General features: G+C 48.4%; 1 protein-coding gene across 2 annotated transcripts; it reads left to right on the top strand.

Moving 5' to 3' along the window:
• The first annotated feature begins 78 nt into the window (after positions 1–78).
• Positions 79–9016, top strand: LOC106866542. Of its 2 annotated transcripts, XM_024460752.1 has the most exons (4): positions 79–1914; positions 4364–4426; positions 6505–6567; positions 8798–9016. In XM_024460752.1, the coding sequence occupies exons 1-4, from the start codon at positions 1425–1427 to the stop codon at positions 8851–8853; spliced, it is 672 nt and encodes a 223-aa protein (XP_024316520.1). In that variant the 5' UTR covers positions 79–1424; the 3' UTR covers positions 8854–9016. The 2 variants fall into 2 exon arrangements, with proteins under 2 accessions (XP_024316520.1, XP_014756626.1); XM_014901140.2 differs by lacking the exon at positions 6505–6567.
• Positions 9017–22907: the final 13891 nt, after the last annotated feature.

Genomic DNA, 22907 nt, shown 5'->3' with positions numbered 1-22907 from the left:
CAGTAACCGGTTCTGCACACCACACCCACCACGTACGGCCGGTTCTCCAGTAAATCCCAGAGATCTTTAAGGACAAAAGCTGTCGATCTTTTAGGAAAACAAATTGATACTTGATCAACATAATCATTTTGCTTTAATACCATAAAGTTCAAGTATTTACATATAAGTGACAAAAGTGTTTCTTCTTTCACTTCCCCCCGTCGGTTCGTCCCGTTCCGGCTCGCGCGGCGCCCTGTCCTGCTCCTGTCCCGTCGTCGCCCCCTCGCCTTGTCGCCCCCCACTCCCGCCTCCTCAAGCCCCAGCCTTGGCTCCCCAGGCGGTTTTCTCGGTTCGTCCTCCGGTCGAGCGCGTGATTATCCCGCGTTCCCCGGCGGTCCAAGACGCGGAAGATGGTCTTCGCTGGAGTTTGGTGGTCTCCCTGTCTGGCGAGAGAAGGCGCGTCCCGGCATCGGAGGTCAGAGGAGTGATCAGTCGGCTCTGCCCGGCAGTGGCAGATCACTTCTCCCTCCGGCCGTTTTGGCCTGCAGAATTCCTCTGCATCCTCGATTCCCGTGCTGCGCGCGATGCTCTTCTCGCCGCAGCTCCGCTGGAGGGCTGCAGTTTCTCCCTGCGGTTCAGGGTCTGGAACAGGCAGTTATAGGCCAAGCTCCGCCACCTCCGCTTTCGCGTGCACCTGGAGATGGACGGTATCCCGCCCCATGCTTGGGATCGTTCCACGGCGACCGCTATCCTCGGCCCTGCCTGCTGGATCGAGCGCCTTGGCACTGAGACGGCCAGGAAGGAAGATCTCGGTTGATTCTCGGTCATTGCTTGGACAGACGACCCTGGTCTGTTCGCCAAGGAGAAGGTTCTGGGTGTCCCTGAGCCCCTCCCTCCGATGGACCCGGAGGTGGACCCTGCCCTTTGTCTGTCTCCCGAGGATCTCATCCCAGAGGAGGTGCAGATCCTAGACTATCCGGTGTTCATTCACGTTCTCCGGGTGGAGGATCAGGATGAGTGGACCGATCGTTCTACGGGCCGAGGCGACTCTTCCTCGGCGATAGCAACGATGTCAACATGGATCCCGGCAGTGGTCCGTCCAGACGGAAGCCCCGGAGCCGCTCGTTTGCCTGCCGTAGGGGAGTCGTGGACGACGACTCGCTCCAAGGTCCCTGGCCTTCTTCTTCTCGCGGAGGGGGCCCCTCGTTGCTCGGGGCGGTGTGGGTTCGCCGTCGTGTCCGCCGTCGCCCGTCCCTCCCCGAGAGAGGGTCCCTTTTTCGGTTTCGGCGGGGCCCTCGCTGACGCCCAAAGATATGGTCTTGCCTGATCCCGAGGTCAGTCTGTCGGTCCAAAGTGCCGATCCTCCGCTGCTTTACGTTTTGCCGTCTCTCGGCGAGGCGCCAGAACGGTCGGGAGATTCCGTGGACCCGATGAGGTAGGAGGCTATGCTTTCCCAGTTGTGCTCGTCCCCCTCTTCTTTTGTCTCAGCCGTTACTGGGCCGGTCAGCGGGCCGTTGGTGGTCTACCAGAGGCGAGCGGCCCAGTCCCCTCTCAACTCAGACTTTGGGCTGGCCGACGGCTTCGGGACGCCAGCGTCCGCTTGTTCCCCCATCGTCGCGGCGCAGCCCTCCTTTTCGGGCCCAGAGATGGACATGTTCTGCGTTAGCATCTCTCCGGGCGCAAGCTCCCTCTCGGCGATGGCTGAGCCGTTCACGCCATCACGTCCCTCCCCCCAAGTCTCCCCCACGGTGGAATCTTTTAGAGCACAGCTCCGAGCGAAGACTTCCAGAATTCTTCCTCTTCCTAAAGTGGTCCGTGCTCGCAAGGGCAGCGGAAGCCCATTGCGTCGCAGTCAGCGCATCGCCCTGCGGCAAAGGCCAGGCGCTTCCATCAAGCGGCAGCAGAAAATCCTCATCTCCAAACTCGGCATTGAAGGTGATCGTTTCGGAGACGAGGCCCTTTGTAACATTTTGACTTTTCAGTCATTTTTTTTCTCTTTTTCATAAGCCAAGGATGTTACAGCATACTCAATATCAATAAAGTATCTTGGTTGGGGTTCTCAAAAAAAAATTAATTTCAAATGTGTTTGGAATTAATTTAGCATAAGAAAAAGGTGGAAATACAATTCCTTAATATCCTTGACTTTTGGCATTGGAAGAATGTTCGTTGGATTCATATCTTTAACTTGAGTTACAATAAAATTCCTTTTCTCAGATTGTTTGCTCTCGGTTTGGATGCAGTTTTGCATCGATTTAATTCTATGATTTATGAGATTAAAAGGCCAATTTTTGCTTGATGGGCTGATTTCTCTAGCCCATCTCTCTTTCTTTTCTTTTCCTCTTTCCTGGGCCTTGCCATTTCATTTTTTTTCTCTTCCAGTACGTGGCCAAGGCTGCAGCGACTGAGTCCCTTCTTCCTCCTCGTAACACAGTTACTGCTGTCCAAATCAATGCAAGAAACCATGGCTGTTCCTCTTCCCCTTCCCCTGCCGTTTCTCCCATTACTCTCTCCATTTCCATATCCTGGCTGCCCCTTTGAATCCCCCCTCTCCTTGAGCAGCAGATCCTTTCGTTTCCCCATTCCCGCTACAGGCAGGCCCGGCCACAACTCGGGGCATAATCGGCGCCGGTCCTTCCGTCCGCCGCCAGCCAGGTAACCACCGCCATTTCCCTCCCTCGCAGCCATGCTCTGATTCCATTTTACCATCAGCCCACACCACAGCAGTCCTTTCTCCGGCGAGTACATGCACCTGAACTCCCTTCTTCTATAGTCAGCCACTAGGTTGGGTTTAGAAGGTTTAGTTTCTAGCCTGACGAAAATGGATTATAGAGACACTTGGGGCCTTGTGCAAATAGTTGTTTTGTTCACCAAGATTATTGGTAGTTGAATCTGCAGGTTTGTGCAGTGGCAAAATTATTCAGTTTATTTAGCGCTGTTGGAGAATAGCTCATGTTCTAGTCAGGGGATCTTTAGTCTTCCTGTTTCAGTAGTGGCAGCTAGCATGATATCCTTTATTTCAGTGCATATTCTGTAATTGTTTGCCATGAAGCTCAGAATTGTTTAATTGTTGGATGCTTAACTGTCAATTTTCAGCATGCTAGTGTTCTGTTTCAGTAGCACATATGAAGATTAGATGCTTGCAGGTTTAATTGTTTTAGTCACCATGAATCCCTGCTGCTTTGTATGAATTTTGCCTTCCAATCCTGTGAGTTATAGGCTGCTGTTCTGAATCTGTTCCGGTGACAGTAGAGTTTTAGTTTTCTGTGTGTTGTTGTTTCTGAATACACTCCAGTGCTTGTACAGTTTCAGTTTTCTGAAATCTGCAGCAAATGCCATGTTGAGGTTTAATTCGGTTGTAGGTATATTGTCTTCTGGTGTATAACAAAGCTGCTGCAATGGTTTATCTAGCATGCATAAGTATTAGTTGCTGCACTGCTTTTATCTCTAAATCTGCAAGTAGAATGAGTGTGCTTGTGAAGTCAAGTTCCAGCTGTTAAATATAATGGTTTCTGCACTGTTGCTGTTTAGCACGCATAAGGTTTTCAGTGACTAGTACAGTAAGCACGTTGTATGTGATCTGGTGCTAATAATTCAGTGAAATGTATTGTTCTTTGCTTGTGTATAGCAGCCTGTTGTATGCCTTTTCCTAGTAGAGTGTTCATGCTTGCAGCTGAGCTTACATCCTGTACAATCTTCCTTGCCACTGCAGTTTGCTAGCTTAATTAACTTGCTGCCACTTTGAGTAGAAGTACTGTACTGACATGGCATGCTTGGTTTAGTAGTAGTGATATTTCATTTGTCTTTTTAGTTGCATGCTTGTCCAGTTTGCCATATAGATACTATTGTATACCTGCTGGTGCTAGAAATGCATATCTGTGTGTATAGCTTCAGAATTATCATTTTGCTGTTTTAAAGTATATTGGAGAAATCTGTTCTTCTATGCTTAGAGCTGTGAGTCAATTATTAAATTTTGCATACTGTTGGCATCCTGCTTAGCTTAGAAAGTAGCTAGTGTTTATTTCTTGGATGCTTTACATGCTTATAACAGTAGCTGCCCTGTTCTCTTTTCCTTACTTTATGTTCATGTTTGCTTGATTCTTGAGTGCCTAAAATAAATTAGACCATACTACTTTACTTAATAAGGTTATATGGGAGGATATCATGATACTATGGTTAAGGACATTAGGAGGCCAGCAGTAAGGATTTCCTAGTTCCACACTCTTTTACTATTCCACGACTCGGAGACACACACACTCCGTGTACAACCCTATCCTTTCTAAGCCGGTTCAAGTGTTGATCCCGTTTTCTCTCGGATTCTTCTTTCGGATTCTTTTATTGGATTCGTTTATTTATTTGGTGGCACTTTATTTTTTACGACGATTAGGGAGTGATGGGATCGACCACAACCAGGGCCAGGAAGGAGAAGAACAGTACCCCGACAACGAAGGCATGCCCCCCCCCCCCTCTCTTTGATCATATTTATCCTATGTTTTCAAATGGGCATTAGTTAGTTATTTTATTGTTTTATAAACATGCATGCTATTTTATTCCTGTAGCTAGTGTGTCGATTGAACACTTTGCCATGATCTGCTTGTCGCCATTCCTTTGATACCTGGAGTAGTTTTATATAGTAATCTTGTAGAGTAGAAATGCTTAGCCATGCTCATATTATTCACTAGAAAGTCTCCAAGGATTCTAAGTGATCTTCGGATCGATGATACTATTGCTGAAAGTTGTTGAGCTTGCCGAGCTGGGCGTAGTCCCTCATCTTGGAATCCCCTTCTTGTAACATCCCAATTTTCAAAACTCTTCTTGGAATCCCCTTCTTGTAAGCATCATGTCACCTTTACATTTGATCACCTTGAAAACTATAAAATTTGCCCAGAAAACTCTTTTGCAAAGATGCCTTTATTTGATTTTGGACCTTGATCTTGCTTTTGAGTATTTGCATTTTAACCCATGAGGGTATTGCGATAAAAAGGGATCTAGTGCATATATAGAGCTATCTCATATTTTGGCTTTTGAAAGTATTTTGAAAAAAAAATATTTGTTTCGATAGCCTAAGGGCCCTAAAAGCCATTTTATAGGCAAATGTATTTTTAAATATTTTATTTTGAGGAAATTCTTGTTCCAGAAGTTAGATCATATGAAAATATGATTTTACAAATTTTGTTGCATTTTATTTGGAGTGATTTGGAGCTTCGAATCAATTTTGAGGTTCAAAAACAGAAAATAGATAAAAGAAAAGGAAAAAAACGAAGAAAACCGGCCGAACTGGGCCGAACCGGCCGAACAGGACCGAACCGGACCGGACCGATCGGCTCAGCTAGCCGAGCCGCCCGCTCCCACTGACCGGTGGGCCCCGCGTCTTCTTCAACCTCCGTCCGAGAAATCCGGCCACGCACGCCCCGCGAACTGCCCACGACTCCACCTCCGATTTCTCCGCGCACGGGCCGTTTCCTCCAAATCCCTGCGCGTCACCCCGAAGCCCTCGCTTTTCTCCTCCACTTCCCCAAACCGCTCGCCCAATTTCGCTTCGGTTAGAGATTAATTTCTCGCCGGAGTTACTCTCTGCCGCCGCCGTTTTCCGCGTCTCGCCGCCGTTCCGGTGAGTCTCCGCCCGTGCTGACCCCCTAAGCCTCTTCCCCTCTTCGTTGCGCACGTAGTGACGTGGTCCGATTTGCTTTTGGAGCGCCGCCTGCGCTCCGCTCGTCTTCTTCCCCGCCTCCGGCCGCCTGCGCCGCCCGCCGCCGCGCTCCGCCCGCCTGCCCGCGCGCTCCGCGCCGCCGAGCCGCCCCGCGCCGTTCGCCGCCCGCGCAACCCGCTCGCGCTCTAGCCGCCCGAGCCCGCGCCCGTGCGCCGCCGCCTGACCTCGCGCCGCCGCCGGCCGGAACCCGAGCCTCGGGCCAATCCATTGCTGCCACGTGGCGAAGCGTTTTCCTTTTTGTTTTTTTTCTCTTTTTTTTTCCGGCCGATTTGGTTAATGTAAATTTTGCAGAAAAGCCCCTGTAACTTCAAAGCCTCATATCTGTCAAACCATTTGTCCAAAAATTATGATCCGCACCTTTCTGGAATCGTCACAACTTGTAGAATATTTTGGCACTGTTTAATTTCAGTTTTGAACAATTTAGACAGTAGCTATTTACAGAATGGTTGAATATGGTTTAAATTTCAAATGAATTGTTTCAAAATAGTTTTGAGCATGTTAGCTTGCTATAAAATTACTTAAACTTGTTCTCTGTCCATGAGGACTAGAAAAGAAATTATTTTGTGTATAATCATGGCATACAAGTTAAATATTGCTCTATGTTGCAAAAGCCGCACAATATCTTGTTTTAAACCCTATTCATGTATCATGCATATTAATTACCACTTGTTGTTGTATAATCTGTCTAAATCTTTTGAAAAACTTTTCAAAACAGAAACGAAACTTTGTACGTTAGAAGTAACCCTTGCGTGCATCATCGTGGCATGGCTTTTGTATTGAATGTTGTGTTTATTGAGTGTATGTTTATTTTATTTTAGATTGTGTGGAGTGTAATCATTGTTGTTGCGAAGAGTGCGAGAACTACCACAACCTTGGACAAGGCAAGTTCACTTTGATCATTCTCCTAAATATTTTTACTATGCACTAGATGTTTTATTAGATGCATCAGGAATATTACTCGTACTTCTATGCTAGCTATAAATCCCAGGTAGTATAGTTTACCCTCGCCATTACCTTGCTACCGAATTGCCATCGATTGTAGTTGAATGCTAGGCTATGGTAGTATCGTGGGGGAAATAACTACATTATGATATTGTTATGCCTTTGGCGATATGAAATGTTTTGTTAAAAGTAAGACAAAACAAATAATTCAATGAACCGTCTTGGGTGGGCTGTTTGAAGATTTTGAGGATTACCGGCGTCAGGTCCATTTCTATGGGTCCCTTTGAGTCGAGTTCCTGTGGATTCAGGAATGGATCGTCCATGGACGTCTCTCCCGTGGATTCGGGGAGCGCCTACATTGCAAATGTGGAATGCCACCTGGGGTAACCGAGACTGGACTAGTTTCCTATTTAGAAGCTTCTAGTACAACCACAATGCTATATGGGCTCTGGAGAGACAAGAGTAAGTTGTATGAACCTAGACCCGAGGAATTGTACTGAGGTAGCCGTGTAGGGGGAGCGTGATTCTCTCGTGGTTTAGGGAATTACCTCTGAAAATCTCGTAATCGATGCCCTTGCTACTCTACCTTGAGGACAGCAAGGGATTAACACGTCGGTTTCTTGTGGGGAATGTGTACAAACTCTCGAGAGCGTCAAAACTAAGTACTTAGCCGTGTCCCCGGCAACGGACAATTTGAGCAACTAGATGTGGAGCTGTAAGGAAAGTCTCACTCATTCTAACTTCTTAAATAAAATGGATGGTTGAACAGGGTAGGAGCACTTGAAGAATCTACTTCAATGTGCTCTAGGATAATAGGAGCATGGGTGTGTCTACCCCGTGTCCAATAGTGATAAAATTCTATTTGATTAAAAGATAGGATTCAATAACTAAGCTTTTATTCAAATAGCCTTGTACCCCACTTTACCACATTATGCATATACTTGGTAGGTTCTGATATAACTCCTAGTGAATCTTGCCAATACATTCAATGTATTGACCCTAGTGGCTGCATCGTTTAATGATGCAGGAAGCTCCGATGACGAGTAAGATGTACGTTCTGCTTGTTTGGGTTACGGGCCTATATTCCAACATGCTCTCACCGTGGTGTTGATGTGCCCTTGTATCTTTCGCTTTCCGCTGCTAAACAGTTGTTTTATTTCCAGCTAACCCGTGAGGTTATGCGAGTTGTAAGTACCTTTTAAATTCTGGATGATTCGTTGTAATATTGAGACCTTTGTTCTATGATATTACATCTTGAAACTGTGTGTGCTAGTGAGTCGATCCAGGGACTAGCACTAAAGCACAGAGATCGAACCCGTATACGAGGGCGGTCGTTTCACTTCTACTCTCTCTACCTACTCCGGGTGAAACTTACCATACAACTGGTGCGGGCGGCAGCTGGATCATTGGTTGAAGGAGCAATTGCTAGCCTGTGTGGGAGCAATTCGCTGCCCGTAGCGAATGAGGCCTAAAAAGTCTTGAACCTGAAGATTGTGATAACCATGCGACCACATGCTATATAGGCTCTGGCTTGGTTTAGTATGGAGTTCATGCTTAGTGTGGTCATAGCCGTACCGCTCATGGGGTGTCGCCTGAGATAGGGAACCTTCGGCACAAAAGGGGGGCCCGGACTGTGAATCGACAAGCGATGTCCTTCCGTGTTGAAACCTAGTGGGCATGTCACATTAAGTATGTTTTTTTGAAAGACCTTGTCACGAACTCGAAGTCGGTACACTATTGTGAGTGTATTCACCAGTTAGCTGCTGGTTAGGCCCAATGCGAGATCGTGTCATGTGGGTACAACGCACAACCTCTGCAGAGTGTAAAACTATTCGAATAGCCGTGTCCACGGTCATGGACGACACATGATTCTTTCTTGGCATACGGGACCTGTCTTCTTTCCCTTCCTATCTCCCTGTCTAACTTCTTGCTGGGACTAAGGTTTTGGGTGAGTGGTCGAGGACCCTCACGTGGATGGATAATGCTTTTAAGATAAAACTTGTGTTATCAAAACCGCCTTCATCAAAAGTATAGTTGTATTTCAAATAAAATTGCTTTTACGCAGAGGAACCATATAGCCTTCCTTTGAAGCCACATATAGTTATTCAAGGTTCCCAGAGGGGGCACGCTGAGTACGTAATGTACTCATGGCGATGGTTTGTTGTACAGAGTACTATGAAGAGGAAGATGTTGACGGTGACTACTACGGTGAACTTGAGGAGTGAGGCCTCGTGTGCTACATCGACTGCCTGTGGCTGAGATGGAGGCACCACACGTCGTTTATGTTTTCCGCTGCTAATTCAGACTTGTAATAATTATGCCCCCAAGACATTGCTTTATGTAAGCCGAAGGGCATTTTACTATTCAAACTTTATATTAACTTTTGAACTGTCGTGCAATGAGATACATTTCGCATGTACATTAGCATTCCTGGGCTAGTGTTACGTGGGGTCTGGGAGTTTGTTTTCCGGTTCCCACACCCTTCAGGCGTATTTGAACATCTTCAAGCAACCTCTCTCCCAGGATCACATCGCTGCTATCCTAGCGCTTTTCGGTTGGGACGCCGACGTTCTTCCCCTGATGGATGATCCGCCGCCGACGGAGGAGACCGCCTAATTGCGGTCTCCTGTCAGTTGACTGGTGTCCTTGCCGATGTCGCAGAACACTAAGATCTTGGTGTGGAATGTGCGCGGTCTCAACTCTCTGGCCAAGCGCGCTGCGGTCCTGCGATCGTTTTCTTTCAGGAAACCAAATTACAGTGCATCGATCAATTGATTGTAACTTAGTGTTTGGGCAGGAACATTTTCGATTTTGTCTATTTTCCTGCGTCGGGAACCAGAGGAGGCATTCTGCTCGCGTGGGATCCTTCTCTAGTTGTTCTTTCCAATGCTCATTTCGCCGTTTTTTCTATCACGGCTCTGGTGGTTGAGCCCGAAGGGCACTGGTGGCTGACTGGCGTGTATGGACCTCATAAGGAAGCAGACACGCCCCTGTTCCTCCAGGAACTTAGACACATTCGCAACCTACATGCAGGTCCATGGGCCATGCTGGGTGGTTTTAATTCCCTTGCCAATGCCTCGGACAAAAACAGTGCTAGGCTTCATCGCGCCTCCATGTCTAGATTTAGACGGTTGCTTTCCGATCTGGATTTAAAAGAGCTATATCTTTCGGGATGAAGATACACGTGGTCTAATGAAAGAGAGGCGCCGACCCTTGAGAAGCTCGATCGCGTCTATTCCATGGTGGACTGGGAAGCTGCCCGGCCTAGCGCATTCCTCTTGGCTCTCTCAACCGCTGTTTCTGACCATGTTCCTCTTTTCCTCGAGATCAATGCCGACTTCCGTCGCGGTCGTCGCTTTCATTTTGAAGCTCATTGGCCTAAAGTTGAAGGTTTCTTCCAGGTTGTCCAGGAGGCTTGGGACAACTGTCGAGAGGTGGCTAATTCTTTCAAAAACTTTGATAATAAATTGAGGGCTTGTGCAAAGGCTCTCCGCAGTTGGAGCGACAAAAGGATGGGCAACATTAAATTGCAAATTATTCTCTGCAATGAGCTCATCCTCAGATTAGACGTGGCGATGGACTCCTGTCAGCTTTCTTCCAAGGAGCGAGCTCTTAGACGTACTCGCAAGAAGAAACTTCTTGGCCTTTCCTCCCTTCAGAGAACGATTGCTCGCCAACGTTCACGTATGCTTTGGCTCTCTGAGGGAGACACCAATACGTGTTTTTTTCACCTTGCAGCCAACCATAGAACGAGGAAAAACTTCATCACCAAACTCAAGGATGGGGGAGTCTACCACACCGAGCACGATGACAAGGCTCGCGTGGCCGAGGCATACTTCCAGGAGATCATCGGATCGGCCAAGGACAGGGATTTTGCTCTCAATCTGGACTTCCTTAATATTGGTCCCGAGGACCTCTCGATTCTTGAAATTCCTTTCTCGGAAGAGGAGATTCTCAGCACCATTAAATCTTCTCCTTTCGACAAAAGTCCCGGGCCTGATGGTTTCACGTGCAACTTCTTCTCTTGCTGGACCATCATCAAGGACGATCTCGTGGCCTGCTTCGACCAATTCTACCTGATGCGCTTCAGTGGCTTCGATGCGGTCAACAAAGCGCTTCTTTGCTTGCTTCCCAAGAAACCAGATGCCGAGGCTATAAAGGATTTTAGGCTCATAAACTTGAATCATGCTGTTAGCAAGTTCGTCGCCAAAGTTCTTGCAAATCGTCTGGCCTCTCGTTTGCCTTCTTTGGTGGATAACTATCAGAGCGCGTTCATCAAATGGCGTTGCCTTCACGATAATTTTGCACTGGTGCAAAACTCAGCCAGGCTGCTAAACCGTTCTAAAATCGCCTCGGTCCTACTTAAACTGGATATCACCAAAGCTTTTGATTCCTTGCAGTGGGCTTTCCTACTCGATGTCCTCATCCAGAGAGGCTTCAGTAGAAGGTGGGTAGCTTGGATAAGTGGTTTGTTGGGCTCCGCTTCAACGAAGATTTTGATCAATGGAGTTCCCGGGTCCTCCATTCCGCATCTACGGGGTCTTCGACAAGGAGACCCCCTCTCGGCCATGTTGTTTGTCATTGCTATGGACACCTTCAACTCCTTGTTCGAGAAAACCACAGAAGTGGGTCTTCTCTCGGATTGTGGCCTCCGGCTCCGCACATCTATTTTCGCCGATGACATAGTCACCTTCATTTCCCCTACTGCCCGAGATCTCTCAGCCTGTGCTGCTCTTCTTTCCGACTTTGGAGAAGCTTCTGGTCTACGGGTGAACTTGGCCAAATCCTCGGCTCGTGCTATTCATTGGTCTGAACAACAAATTGATCTTCTTGAGAGCATCCTCTGCAAGGATGAGGGCTTTCCTTGCACTTATCTTGGGCTCCTGCTCCACCTTCGCAAACCGACGGCCGCTCAACTTCATGTGCTGGTGGACAAGGTGGGATCGAAGTTGCTCAGTTGGCGGGCTCCGATGCTTTCTCTAGGAGGGCGGCTTACACTGGTGAAATCCACTCTTTGCGCTATCCCGGTCTACGCCATGCTCTCCCTCGATCTACCAATCAAAGTTCTGACGAGCATCATGAAGATCTGCAGGGGTTTTCTGTGGAAGGGGCGGAAGGATGTCCGCGGTGGTCACTGCCTCGTCGCTTGGAGCAAAGTTTGTACTCCCAAGCGCTTCGGAGGGCTGGGTATCCCTAATCTAAGGATGCTCAATGTGGCTCTTCAAACCAAATGGAAGTGGCTCCAACGCACGGACACCAGCAGACCTTGGCACGATCTGGCGCTTCACATCCATCAACAAGCCAGACATTTTCGAAGCGGCGACGTCTGCCTTCGTTCAGGATGGGCGTAACACTGCTTTCTGGACAGACCCTTGGTTCTTTTCTTCACATCTCAAAGATCTGGCGCCCAACATCTTCGCTGCATCCCCCAGGCGAGGTCACTCGATGTCAGTGGAGGATGCAAAATTCAACTTCAGATGGGTCAGATCCTTGAATCTCTCGAAGGTTGCTGTTCACTGGGACGAGTTCCTATGTCTCTGGGAGATAGTGGCTAACACCGAGTTACGTCCCGGCGAAGACTCGTTCATCTGGTCCTGGACTGCCGCTGGCAAATTTTCTCCAAAGACTGCATATGAAGCGTTTTTTGGTGGCCGAGAACGCATGATCGGTCATGACTTGATCTGGAAATCAAAAGCTCCTACCAAATGTAAGATCTTCCTTTGGCTGGCTTCTAGAGAAAGATGTTGGACAGCGGACAGGTTAGAGAGAAGGGGATTGGACCACCCGGCAGCTTGCCCACTCTGCAATCAAATGCCAGAAACGATCGATCATCTCCTGCTTGGCTGCTCCTTCTCGAGAGCAATATGGTATGAGTTTTTTGTGTTCTGGGGCAAAGAACAATGGGTGCCAGAAGCTGGTGCCAAGCTGGCTACATGGTGGTCGAAATTCCAGATCAGGGGCAAGGAGAAGAGGGACCCGGCGACTGCTATCAGCTTGGTCTGCTGGTCGCTGTGGAAACACCGCAATAACATAGTGTTTGAACGCAAACGCCCAAGATTTTCTTCTTTGTTAGCAGAGATGAAGGCGGAATGGAGAAACTGGAAGGACGCGAAACTCTTCAACGGCGACACAATTTTCTGTAACGTCCTAGGTTCAGCGGAAGGTGTAACGTGGAGAGACATGGGATAACTTTGTAATCCACACTCTCTCTGCCCCTAGGCAGATCTTTTTATATCTATAAGCGAAGATACGTCGTTCTCGACGTATTCCAGAAAAGAAAAACTTCGTTAGAAGCCTTGTGAACAGTGGCGGAGCCACCGCCCGGCCACCCTGGGCAATACACTAACATTATTCAGGACTGTTTTTTGGGCAAGTACTGACTGGAAGGGCTGCATGAAGAACTTGCCCAAGCTGTTTGAGCTGGCTAGCTCCGCCAATGCTTGTGATAAGGGAGCTCTATAGTTGGGGATTGTCGAGTGAGATCTTTTTGTGAATAGCTGTACGGGGCTTTTGGCTAGATTCAAAACCCTTTTAAGACAATCACTATCTGAGCTAGCTGAAATGCCCGTGCGTTGCAACGGAGCAACCAAATAAAATATACACCCGATTGTCAACCGGTCAATGGAACATTAAGCCAAGTATGCCAATTCAAAACCGTTATATAAAATGGTCATGGAGTAATGATGCTATTCTGCATGGTTTGATAAAAACAACATGGTTATTTTGGTTTTCACAAGGCTTGATATGTATTTGTATCTAGGTTATGGACCACCTGATACAAAATGATAGAAAAAAATGTCTGGAAATAAAGAAGCTACTCCCTCTGATCCTAAATTGTTGTAAACAAGCAACCTGATTATTTTGGTTTTTTGATGACAGATATAGCATCCCATCCCGTTAAAAAAAAGATATAGCATCCCATGTGAGAGATCTGAAAGTGACCAAAATCCCCCCGACGGTGCTGCCATTATTCAATTAAAAGAGAGACGTCACAGCCACAAGTGAACTTTATACAGGCTAGCTTAGCGAGAAGACCAATCAAATTCTGTAAATGAGAACAAACAACAATCAACTCCATCGATAAAAAAAATCAGGGCCGCATAGAAGGCCCAGGAGAGGCATACAGCCCGTTGGTGTTGATAAAAGGAAGAACCTTCTCTGCTACCACACCCTGGTGGCAGAGCCGGTCAAGAAGATCTGAACTACTCAGTCTACAATGCTTATCAAGCAAGTTGCAACTTTTTCTAGTACGTGCAATGTTATATGACCTGAAACATTAGCAGAGCACTACATACATGCTTACGATAAGCTCAGTTGAACTGGTGACCAACAATACCATCTTGTTCTCAGACTGCAGTAGATTACACAGCAATCTGGAGGGGGGTCACAAAAGATGGAAATGCTGCAACTCTAACCTGAATATTTGCAGAGAAGAAGTCAATGTATGCCAGCAGGGCAGTAATCATGTCTGCCTGCAAGCACGGTGTCGGCTGCCTCCGTGATATCTTCTCAAACGCTTGCAAGCACTGCTCATCCACAAGCATGATCACATAAGACACGTCAGATTAGTGTGATCGTCTGATTCGTGTTTGTCAGAGCTGTCATGTTACTTGCTCAGCCACGTCAAGGTACTCAATCACGAGGAGCCGGGAGCAGAGTATGGGGAGCAAGCCATGGCGGACACCGGCGTCAGCTGCGCGTGGCATGGCATCGAAGAGATGCGTGATGGCGTGAAGAGAGAGCAGCATCTCGTCGGGGCTAGCCACCTTGCTACCTCCTCCGCGCCGGCCAGCCGCACCAGCGCTAGCACCGCCGCCTCCGTCGGGAAGTAGCTCCGTGCAGAACGAGAGCGCCTTGCAGAGCTTCGTCAGGGACGCCACCAGCGTGCCCTCCCCGGTTCTGTCCGTGGCCACAGCCGCCATACTTTTCGCCCCCATCGCACAGACCGGGGCTCTCGCCCCCCATTTCGCACGATGATTCGCCGTACCCATCTCCATCATCCCTGTCACCATTGCTGACGCGGGCGTGGCCAGTCGACGAAGTGTCCATGTCCGAGGCGGCGTGCTCTGCGGCCGCGGCGACGGTGATGGAGCTTGGAAGCACGCATGTTGGGAGTCGGGGCAGGAGCATGGCGAATGCGTGGGATTGGGGCAGGAGGCGCCTGCGTTCGATCGATCGAGGCCTCGAGGGATTGGAGGAGGAGGCGGCACCTGCGTTCATTGAGGGAGAGAGAGGGACGGGAAGAAGAAAGAGAGAATTCCATATTTGCCATTGAGAATTTGTCCGTATGCACAAATGCCACTAAGAATTTCCCTGTTCCAAATATGCCACTCAAATTTTGCACGGGGTATAAATTTTGCACGGGGCATATTTGGAACAGAGAAATTCTCAGTGGCATTTGGGCATATGGGTAAATTCTCAGTGGCAAATATGGAATTCTCTCAAGAAAGAAGAAACAATTGGAAGCGGTGGCACAAGATGTAATATTTACGTACGGGGACGTGCGAGAGGGTCAGGCGGAAAGGGCGGAGGACGTACGGCGACCATACCATCACCGCCAATCTATACCAATATATTAAACTAGCAAAGAACCCGTGCGTTGCTACGGAACAACGGAAAATTCTATCAAAACGTCAAATTAAATGTTGATGTGTTTCATGAGCACATATGTATATAGCGATTATGATATGTTTATTTTTGTGGGCTATACTCTGGTCTCTTTCTTTTTTCGCATGTGTTATTTTTATATTTCTCCTTGCCCTGCTCTCCTATTACTCCTACTCTGTACTTTATTTCTCAATTCTCTTCTCCCAATTTCTCGCTCTTCATCTGACTATTCTCTCCATCCACCCAGAGTGCAAACTCCTCCTCTTCCCGTCCCGATTCATCCCGCCCGTCCCCTCCCGCGCGCCGTCTGCTCCCACTTGCCGCTAGGTACGCCTGTGCGCCGCCCACACATCGCGTCCGGCCACTGGTCGCCGCACGCCACTGCCCGTCCGGAGGGCCACCGATGGCTCGTGCCGACGCGGTCCCTACTGCCTTGCGCGAGGCCACCGCCATCCCGGCCTTAGGCTCATCCCATTGCCGTAAAAGTTCCGCGGGGAGCAACCGGCGCGCACGAGCCGGTGGAGGCGGCGGTCGGAGCGCGTGACGGAGCTATGGGTCTGCAGCCGCCTTCCACACACGGACGCCGCCGACGCGCACAAGCTAGTGGAGGCGACAAGAGCGATGGCGGGCAAGATCCGAAGGGCGGCGGCGAGAGCCGGATTGGGCAGGGGGTGGGGGTGAGATTCGTAGGAGAGGAGAAGAAGCGAGGAGGCACTGTTGGTTTGTTTTTTTTTCTTTTTTGGGCGGTACATGTTTTTTCTGCGCTTGAGGACTGCGGGAGCCGGGATTAAAAGACACGTGGGGACATCGATGGCAGATTCGTAATTTCGATGAAGTGATGTACCGCACTTCATCACTTTATCGAAATTACGAATCTGCCATCGTTGTCCCCACGCGCTTTTTAATCCTTGCTCCGGTGGTCCTCAAGCGCAGAAAAAACACGCACTGCTAGAATCCACCATTTTCCCTAGTGCCAAATACTCTAGGTGAAAGCAAGAAAACCTTAGGTACTGCACTAGGGAAAGAACCCTAGGTATAGTATGGTGGGGGAAAGAGTTCTTTACCTAGAGGCATTTCCACATCTCTAGGGGAACATTTCTTTACCTAGGGGTTGGAACTCTAGGGAAAGATCTCACATGGGGACTGCATATGCCACATCATCATCTTCCCCAAGAGTACTTTACCAACCAAAATCTAAAATACACTCTAGGGAACCATATTCGAATTCGTATTGACCATATATGAATTTATATTGACCATATTCAAATTTTTTAATGACCATAATTCAAATATATTCAAATGCAGGCAGAATTAATAACCAATAGAAACTGCACAAAACATAAATTGTTTCATCTATCTCGCTCTTCATCCAAATAACACGTTCATGACCAATATCAAGTGTTGTTCATACACCAAAAAACATCATCATTGCAGCTTAAGTATTCGATAAGTAAATGGCTAGAGTTTTCTATGCCCGTGAGCAGCGACGAGAAAGTAAATGCCGTTCCAGACTCATGGAAGAAAAGCTCCGAACAACCCATCTTGATCTGCAGAAGGCTCGTGGGCAGAAACATCTGAGTGACATTGTGTTCCTGAAAATAAGATTGCAAGAATTTTTAGGAGTTTGATGAATAGATGTACATAATTTGGACAACATAATAGCTGTAAATATAGCAATTTGGCCATCAGAAGATGCAACAGTAAACTCCTAGATTTTTGTTGGCTTTACCATTCATACAGATCAAACAATACCAACAAACAGATTTCTTAAGTATTCAAATGGAAAAAAGCTTTGATTTCTTAAGTAGTATGCAATGTCCAGCAATACGGCAACTTGCATAAGTAATAAAACAGATTTTCCCAAAATACATAGCAAGTAAAGAGGTGAAACGATTAACTCTTGGGGAAGAGTTTTGTAAGCTCACAAATTTTGCTCTAGTTTAAGGCCAGATTGCAGGCCTATGTAGAACTAGAATATGACACATACACGCTCCACATTTAAAAAGGAATTGAAATGCTGCACTGCTGAAGAATAATATAAACACACACTAATCAATTGAGAAGAAAATATGAAGAATAAAATTGAGAAACTAACATGTGTTTTGGAGGACATGACGATGGCAGCCAACACCTATTCATCCTTAGTCTGAACTTGCCGGAAGCAGAACCTGTAGCAGAAGGTGCCTGCAACAGCAGAAAAAACAAGGATTCCATGCCATGATAGCTCGGGGTATAGTAGCATAATGGCTAATGTTATGATAGCTGATGCCTAACAAGAGGAATAGGTGTACAACAAGAGTACTTTAAATTCATAGGAAAGTAAAATATGTGCTAGACAAATAGAATTTAATTGCAGAGATACATATGGAGCAATATTTCTTTTTTCTTGCTTTGTGACTGTAATCGAACCTCTGCTCCTTCTCTTCCAGCCACAATCTACAGGAAATGGATGGTGTTAAAAGATACATAATTTCGGAACATCTATTATCTCCCATTCGTCTAAAGATATGGAAAGATTGTAGTGAGCTAGCTATCACCAAAGATAGCTATTGCTAGAAACCTTGGACATAGGGCCAAATCCTGAGTGAATCAGCTTCTTATCTTGTCTCCAGGAAGACCACAATTTCGAAGGTTCACAGCTAAAAAAATTAAATAGTAGTAAAGATTGGAGATACACAGACCATCTACTTTACATAGCATATTTTATTCAAGATTCATGCATGTCATCTTCTGAAGCTACAACGCTACAGGAAAAAAAAATTAATTCATGGTGATAATAACTAATAAGTAACCATCTAAGGGACTGCTCTTGAGCGGTTCAACTCTATCATATAGCTGAGCCCAGTTTCTTGATCTTTGCCTAACAAAAATAAGACCCAAGCAAAAAGAAAATACCAAAGCCATCATAAGCAACTGAAAACGCTGCTAACAGGTGCATCAATCGAGACGCCGACGACCAGATAATGCCGTTGGTACTGCTCCTGCTCTTGCGGAAGGAGGTGATCTGCAGCCGGCGACTGTCGGAGCAGGGGAATGGCCAGATCCACCAGCGCCCTGCGAACGGCCTCCTCCAGCAGCAGTGGAAGGCCTGCTCGCCGCCCAGTCCGCCGAATCCGGACCGGGGATGGTCGGATCTGGTGGAGAGGAAGGGGGTCTGATCCCCCCTACCCCTGATCTGGGGAGGAGCACGGTGCGAGCAGGCCGGGGAGCGGTAGCCGCGGAGGTAGGGAGGAAGAAAGGAGAGGGGGGCGGTAGGGAGGAGAAAGGGGAGAGAAGGGAAAGGGTGGTAGGGAGAAGGGGGAGAGAAGGGAGCGCAGTAGGGGTGGCATTCCTCGCAGGAAAGGTGGTGGCGACGCTGGGCACGGCGGGGCGCGAGGTGCGGGTACGACGGTGAGGCGCGGGTACAACGGTGAGGCCCAGTGCGGCGTGGAGATGGCGAGAGGGGAAGAGAGACCTAGATTTGTTTTTTGTTTTTTCGAGAGGTTGCTGTCTCGCGGGAGTGCCTCAGGACTTAGTTGAAGTTTTTTAGCTCCGCCTATGCATTTTTTTTCCAGCCAGGTGGCATTCTTTACCTAGGACCAAAATTATCTCTAGGTATAGTTTTACTTCACATTTGTTTTTGCATGCAAATTCTCTTTCCTAGAATTACGCTGTTTCTACCTTTACTTTACCTAGAAAAGAGAAATCAGCTCTAGGTAAAGATTTTTGGCCTACGGAAAATTGTGATTTCTAGTAGTGACGTACCACCCAAAAAAAAAACCCAACATAGCCCTCCTCGCTCCTCTCCTACGAATCTCACCCCCACCCATGCCCGATCCGGATCTCGCCGCTGCCCTTCGGATCTCGCTAGCGCCCGTCGCCGCTCTTGGTCGCCTCCACCAGCTCGTGTGCGTCAGCGGCGTCCGTGTGCGGAAGACAGCTGCGGACCCGCGGATCCGTCGCGCACCTCGACCGCCGCCTCCACCGACTCGTGCGCGCCGGTGGCTCCCCGCGGGACTTGGACGGTGGTGGCTTCGCGCAAGGCAGCAGGGACCGCGTCGGCGCGAGCCACCGGTGGCCCTCCTGACGGACATGCGTGCGGCGACCAGTGGCCGAACACGATGTGTGGGCGACGAACGGGCGGACAAGGCTGCGTGAGGGTGCAGGCAGGCGGCGCATAGGCATACCGGGCGGCAAGTGGGAGCAGGCGGCGCGCGGGAGCGGACGGGCGGCGGGAATCTACAGACGGAGGCGGTGCGCACAAGTGAGCGGCCGCGGATCATGGCGGCGCGATGTTCGGTGGCAGGATGAATCGGGACGGGGAGAAGACGTTTGCACTTAGGGTGGATGGAGAGGATAGTCAGAGTGAGAGCGAAAAGTTGGAAGAAGAGATTTGAGAAATAACGTACGGAATAGCAGTAATATGAGAGCAGGGCAAGGATAAATACAGAGCAAGTCGCCAACCCAAATTTTCATGTTCATCATGAATCACCACACCTCCACAACCACGGCCCTCATCCAAGCTAAAAGCCGGATCAAGATTAATTTTCATCATCCTCGAGGGTTTTTAGACCAGCCATCCCTCCGGACACCAGCTGAAGTCTTCTTCGCACGGCTGTAGTTCGTCGCCAAATTAAGCTCCAATTAACGGCCAATGCCGAACTCTGCGGCGTCTGAACGATCTGCCTCCGCTCCCACCAAGTATACCACGCGCTTGTGAAGATTAATTCCGGTAAGCCCATCCCGCCCAGCAATTACCATGGACCTTTGTTACAAAGTATGTGCTCCAGCCCGAGTCCAACGAACAGGCCTCGTTAATCACATCCTCAACACCAAGGAAATTCCACACCTGAGCAGCTCTTTGGCACGTGAACATAATGTGTTTGATATCCTCACGATCCTGATTACATTTTGGGCACCCACGTACTAGCAGTACCAATATGGCGATTAGATAAAATCCCAAGGCAAGGAACCAAACCATGCAGCACCCGCCTCCCAAAGATATTGATCTTCGAAGGAATACGCATGCGCCAGAGCTTCTTCCGCACCTGACTGATTTGCGACCTGTTAACTCTCAAAATGTTGCGCTCCCTTCTCCCGAACTGGTGTCCCACTCCGCATGATAGGCTGATCGGACATTGAAAATGCCATTGGACGAATGATGCCACGCAACAAAATCTTCCATTCCAACTGCAGCAATAGGAATCTCGAGGATCCGATTTGCATCAATGGGCCAAAAAATATCACAAAAAAGATCTTCATCCCAACCACCAGTTGCTGGGTTTTTATTTTTTTGAGGGCTCCCCTCGGCGTGATCACCTTCCTTGTTGGACCGGTAGGAATCCAAGGATCCTCCCATGTGTCAATTTGCCCCTAGCGAAAATTTCCCTACCAGCAATAACACTGCCATGTAAAAAGAGCTTCTACTCTTCAGCTTGGCCTTAAGCAAATTTCCATCTGGGTAGTATCTTGCTCTTGATACTCTTGCACATAGCGAATCCGGATCAGCTAGCAGGCGCCAACCGTGCTTTGCCAACCAATGCCAAATTCCATTCCTCCTCTCTATTTAGGAATACACATCTTCCACCAAGCAAGCAAATGCATCTTACTGTGATCATCATCGTCTCCCTACCACAATTGCGGCATAGCATCATTTATTCCTTTGCATATACTTTTAGTCATGTTGTGACTCCTCTTGCTGCCTGCAAATTTGGCATTGGTTGGTCTGGTATCTCAGGATCTTAGCCACATTTTCTGGACATGTACTGCATCAAAACAACATGCAGAAAGAGTTTTGTTTTGGAATTGTTTGGATCATCCCGAACTTCATGTCCAGAAAATGTACTTCACTGTGCACTGTCCGATCTAACTACACCGACGTCTCGGATCATCCTGAACAGAAAAAAACTTTGGAGCGAACCCCGCGCGGCCGCGACCCAGCCCCCACATCGGTCTGCCTCCTCACGTCCATCTCTCTTCATGCCCCGCTGCCCCCTCTTCAACCACCACACCCCTCTCTACCTTTGCCCGCTGCCGCAGGTTGCCCATCTGCGGGCGCCGCCGCCCCCTCTTCCACCACCGCCGGCCGGACACCCCTCTCTACCTTTGCCCGCCGCCGCCGGTCGCCCATCGCCGGCCTCGCCCACAGATGGAGGGACGCTGCCGCCGCTGCGCCCTCCAGCTGTCCAGCATCCAGCACGGCGGCCATAGGTGGAGGGATTCTGCCTCCCACCACCGCCAGCCTCGCTCGCAGAGAGACGCCACCGCCGCCGCCGCCGCGCCCTCCGACCGGCGCCTCTCCTCCAGCACCCAGCACGGCGGCGGCCTCTTTTCCTTCGGCATGGAGACGGCCTTGCGACGGCGGTTCAGGCGAGGCGCGGGTACTGCGACGGCAGTTACGGGGTCAGCAAGCGTGGTCAGCTCCGTGGACTGCAACCGCCCCACTTCCGGCGGTTCACTCCTCCCGCGTCTACAAATATAGACCAGGTACGAGCTCTACCCCTTTGTCTCCTCTCCTCTGCTCTTCTCTTCACTGCTCTCCTCTCGCTTCCTGCATTGTTGGTAGTTGCAAAGTTCTACGGTTTCTCCTCAATTCTTTTTTTTTTGAGGGAAAGCCTTAGGTCAATCGACCTATTGCAAAATTTAATTAATGAAAAGAAAGAGTTATTTACAACACCCTAACCAAGACGGTTAATGCCAAGAGAAGAACAAAAAAAGAGGGAAATCAACGAAAAGCTGACATCCATTCCTGCATGCGCGCATAATGCTTTCTTCTGGCTCTGTGGAAAACCAAGTTCATCTCTTCTTTGAAGATTTTTCTGCAGATGTAAAGTGAGGGGGGCATCCCTTAAAAATAGCATCGTTCCTGCACTTCCAGATGCTCCAACAGGCTAAGGTGACAATCTGCATATGAAAAGGCACATTGAGCTGATCCTTCAGCGCCTTGAAGTTCCCATGAACAATGCCTGTGGCTGAAATTGTGGGAAAATATAATTCCAGCAAGCTCTTGCAAAAAGGCAATGGAAAAACAAATGATCTCTAGACTCAGGAGCATGCAGATGGCAGAGCACACATTCATATGATTGGAGCTGGAAAGTTTTCCTTTCAGCATGCATCTAGTATTGAGTCTATCCACAATCAGGAGCCAACAAAAGAATTTATGTTTCAATTGCAAACAGGACTGACAGAGCCAGTGGAAGGTGTCGGGAATATCAATATGGTCAATAAATGAGAGGTAAAGCTTGGCGGTGCTAAAACACTTGGGAGAGCAGTTAAGGGACCAAACATCCTAGTCATGGTCCAGTTGCAGCTGATCTAATGCAACCAAGAAAGCCTGAAATTCCTCAAAAGCCTCAATGGAAAGAGGGAGCTGGAAACGATCAGTTCTGTCCTGAATTTGAACCATCTCTTGAACAGTTATATCTTTGTTCCATGCAAATGAAAAGAGATGAGGCCACTCCACACATGCTAGGATGTTTCTCCATTTTTCTTTCCAAAAGAGGATGGTTTGGCCATTATGAACCACACAGGAAGAAGCAAGCTTGAATTTATCCAGAATTTTCAGTGAGTCTTTCCACTAGAAGGATGACAGATTAGCATTCTTTGATGGATTTCCATGTGAATAGTGTGTGCTCCAGATCAATTTTACCCATGGTAGATTAGCATGATTGAAGAATTTATGGAGGTTCTTACA

The sequence above is a fragment of the Brachypodium distachyon genome, chromosome 3, assembly GCF_000005505.3.
Source record: "Brachypodium distachyon strain Bd21 chromosome 3, Brachypodium_distachyon_v3.0, whole genome shotgun sequence".
NCBI lineage: Eukaryota > Viridiplantae > Streptophyta > Magnoliopsida > Poales > Poaceae > Brachypodium > Brachypodium distachyon.
The sequence above is the reverse complement of the archived record's forward strand: the minus strand, read 5'-3'. Positions and strand labels throughout refer to the sequence as shown.

What these genes read in the sequence shown, in the direction of transcription:
- LOC106866542 (XM_024460752.1), top strand. Translation starts at nt 1,425, where the DNA reads ATGCTTTCCCAGTTGTGCTCGTCCCCCTCTTCTTTTGTCTCAGCCGTT. An exon ending in CTCCAAACTCGGCATTGAAG is followed by an intron (nt 1,915 to 4,363) that starts GTGATCGTTTCG and finishes TACGACGATTAG; the next exon opens with GGAGTGATGGGATCGACCAC. An exon ending in ACAGTACCCCGACAACGAAG is followed by an intron (nt 4,427 to 6,504) that starts GCATGCCCCCCC and finishes ATTTTATTTTAG; the next exon opens with ATTGTGTGGAGTGTAATCAT.